Raw genomic sequence first — 3,742 nt, forward strand, 5'->3', positions numbered from 1 at the left:
TATGAAAATTAATAAAATATAATTATAGGAAAAAAAAATCTTTTTGCCTTATGTCTCTTCACTTTCAAGCCATTCAGATTATCTACCAATCACATCAACTGTTTTATGAAATATGAGCATCTCCTATTCATCAAGAAAGTCTTCTTGACCTTATAAAGGAATTACATTTCCTTTTCCTGAAAAGCTTCTCTGTCTTCCACAGCTTATTTATTTGGTAAATTCAATTCCATCTTCAAATTCCTACATGAGAATTTTTTATTCAGTTTTCTCAATGTTCCTATCTTCTCCCTCTCAGTTTTTAAAATGTCTCCTTCACACTTCAAACTATATAGCTTTACCATTGCTCCTATTTTAAAGACCACCTTTCTCAAGGATAACCTGTACTTCATAGCTTTGATTCTAGCAGTTTCTGTATCTCTGAATCTTCACCTTATCACTATCTTTCTCTGTACAATTAGGCCTCCTCTTAACTATATTATCTCTTTTAAGTCCTTCAGTATCTTTTCACACTAACAATGGGACCAGTCTTTGAAGAAGGATATCATTCTTGGAAAAGTTGAGGAACAGTGCAGGAGAGGAAGACCCCAGATAAGATGAACTGACACAATAACTAGCAAATTAAATGTAAGTGTGTCAGAGACAGCGAGACTGGCTCAGGATAGAGCAAGGTTCAGAGCTATTGTGCATAGGGTCACTATCAGTCATAGCTGAATCAATAGTAACAATAACATGGGCAAAATCTTGAATGATCCAGGAACCATTAGAAGAAGATAAAGGGAATCCAGAGTCACCGTGTATTCTAAAAGAATTGACTGATACTGAAAATTTTCAGGAAGTGCCATATGAACAAGAGCCAATGGTAATGACAGAAGTTGTTCAACAGAAGGTACTAGCAAAAAAGAAGATGCAGCCATAGGCATGCTTACCAGTCTATGCCAGGAAATTTGGAGGACACCTGCCTGGCAGATTGGAAGAGATACTTATTTGTTCCCATATCCAAGAAAGATGATCCAACACAACGAGGAAATTATTGAATAATATGATTAATATCACATGCAAAGGAAATACTGCTGAAAGTCATTAAAAAATTATTAACCAATAAATAAATAGAGAACTGCCAGAAGTTAAAGCAGGATTTAGAAGAAGCGATGGCACCAGGGATATTGGTGTTGGCAGATGGATCCTGACTGAAAGTAAAGAATACTTGCAGAATGTCTTTTTATGATGTATTGACTGTGTCAAGGTATTTAACGGTGTGGATCATAACAAATTATAGCTAACACTAAGAATGGGAATCCTAGAACACTTAATTGTGCTCCTGTAAAACCTATACTTAGAAAATTGCCATTTGACCAGCAATTTAACCCAAGTAACTTATCTAAAAGCACTGAAAACATGTCCATACAAACACTGCCCACAGAAATCTTCATAGCCATCACAAAAAGTGAGAAGAAATCAAATGTCTATCAATAGATAATGGAAAAGCATTGTATATTCATAAAATGAAATACAATTCAGTCACAAAAACAAATGGAGAATATATATTACAAGCTGGATTTCCCTGAAAATATTATACGTAGTAATAAGATACCAGACACAAAGACCACAGAGTGTATGATCTATTTATACAAAATGTCCAGAAAAGTACATATAAAGTGAAAAGTAGATTAGCGGTTGCCAGAGCCTGGGAGGACGGGAATGGTCAGAGACTAGTAACGGTGTGCATCTTATAGAGTGTATTATGAAAACGTTCTGGAATTAGATGGTTGTGATAGTTGCCTTACATTAGGAATAAATTAAGAATTATGGAATTGTGTACTTTCATAGGTTGAACTGAAAAATATGTGAATTATATTTTTGTGAGGTTTGTGGGGGTTTTTTTAGATTAATTTATTTATTTTCTTTTCTTGTTGTGTACTGTCAAATAAGATCCGACTGGCAGGGGGGAAGACTGCCCCTCCTTCTCCAGCAGAGCATCTGGTGAATTTGAACCGCACCTCTTTGGTTGCACCTCAATGCAGCTTCTTTGCCACTAGGCCACAAGAGCTCCCGGTGAATTATATTTTAAATAAAGAAAAAGGCTGGCATTTACACAGGCCAGTAAAAGTCATGGGATATTTACAGTGGGTGCAGTGATTGTGTGCTTTATATATATTTATCTCCTCCTTCATTTTACTAGTGATCAGCTGCTGCAAAATCTGTCTTATCTACTTCTTTAGCAAGCTAAAAGCAAACAGTTCTCAAGAGGAACATTTTTCATTCATATTTAAGAACTCTGACAAAAATACCAGATCAAAGTTGAAGACATTATTAAATTGATCACTGCTCACCATCAAATATTTTTTCTCCTCCTGGTCTTGACACATTGAGATGGCATCTTGAGGTGGAATCATATTCCAAAGTCCATCACTACCCAAGATAATATACTTGTGCTTCTGGGGATCAAGATTGTGGACACTGGTATCTGGTTCAGGTGACACAACAAACTCACCACTGAAGAAATCATAGCTCCACAAATCACCTGGGGACAGGACACAAAAGAAGAAAAGCATTATTTTTAAACCAGTATTATTACATCAACAGATTAAGTCAATGGGCTCATCTTAACAAATGCAGAAAAGAGTTTTATAATATTCACAATTCATTCATGATTATAAAAAAAAAAAAAACACAAAACCTCTTTTGCACTCTTCTTTCCAACATGGTCTTGGAACAATAAGCTTCTGCAAAACAGAATGACAAAAAGAGGACCCATTCTAATACCTATGATGTGGTGAGCAGAAAAATATAACATCAACATTCACGTAGTGGACTTCAAGAAGCTTGCCCTTCACGCCTTCAGAGATTTATATAGTTGCTATGAAGGAGATGAAAATGTCTTATGTGAACAATGATACCAGGTTTGAAAAAGCTGCTTGGACTAAAGGAAGAAAGAGGTCCCATAACTTACCCATATATGGTTGTCCAGAAAAACTAATGTGGAAGATTTACCAACCTCAATACAATGTTCATCTGTGTCATCACTTTTCAAAAATTCATCAGTATGGCTTACTGATTGATTACAGTTTAGGTGATTATGAAATAAGAAACTAGCAAACTAGGAATAAAAGGGAACTACCTTAACTTGATAAAAGAACATTCATCCTAAGTAAGGTACTTCTTTAAACATAAAATGTTAAAAAGCATTTTCTTTATAAACAAAGAATAACAAAAATAAATCTGTTGTCATCACTTCTCTTCCAATGTTATACCAGAAGCCCTTCCCAGTGTAGTAAAAGAATAAAAAATATTAAATATATGAACTAGAAAGAATAGGGAATTATCATTATTTTGTGATAATTTTATTTCTATGGGAAATAAAAATTATTAAGATAAGAAAGTTTAGCAAGGCTTATATTTAATACAAACCAAACACATAAAAAAAAATCAATTACACTTATCTCTGTTCTAGAGGTAGTGGTTTTTCCTTATATCTGCTATTTCTGCATTCTTACAGTTTCATTTACCCTTCATTAGGTCACCCCATTATGTTGTTGTTGTTGTTATGTGCTGTCGAGTCGCCTGCGACTCATAGCGACCCTATGTACAACAGCCCTAAACTCCGCTCTGTCCTATGCCAATCACACTGTCTCTAGACACTCTCATCCCAATTATCCCAGTCACTGAATCAATCCACCTCATAGAGGGCCTTCCTCTCCTGCGCCGTCCCTCCACCCTCCCAAGCATGATGTCCCTCTCTAAG

General features: G+C 35.5%; 1 protein-coding gene across 1 annotated transcript in view; it reads right to left on the bottom strand.

The window, feature by feature from the left end:
• Window positions 1-3,742, bottom strand: part of PPM1D (protein phosphatase, Mg2+/Mn2+ dependent, 1D) — a 49,512-nt gene that overhangs the window by 12,669 nt on the left and 33,101 nt on the right. The window contains exon 4 of the mRNA XM_006899455.1: window positions 2,331-2,521. Coding sequence (XP_006899517.1) covers window positions 2,331-2,521 — 191 coding nt within the window. The remainder of the gene's footprint in view (window positions 1-2,330; window positions 2,522-3,742) is intronic.

Source organism: Elephantulus edwardii, unplaced genomic scaffold (genome assembly GCF_000299155.1).
Source record: "Elephantulus edwardii isolate Elephantulus edwardi_28Jun2011 unplaced genomic scaffold, EleEdw1.0 scaffold00257, whole genome shotgun sequence".
NCBI lineage: Eukaryota > Metazoa > Chordata > Mammalia > Macroscelidea > Macroscelididae > Elephantulus > Elephantulus edwardii.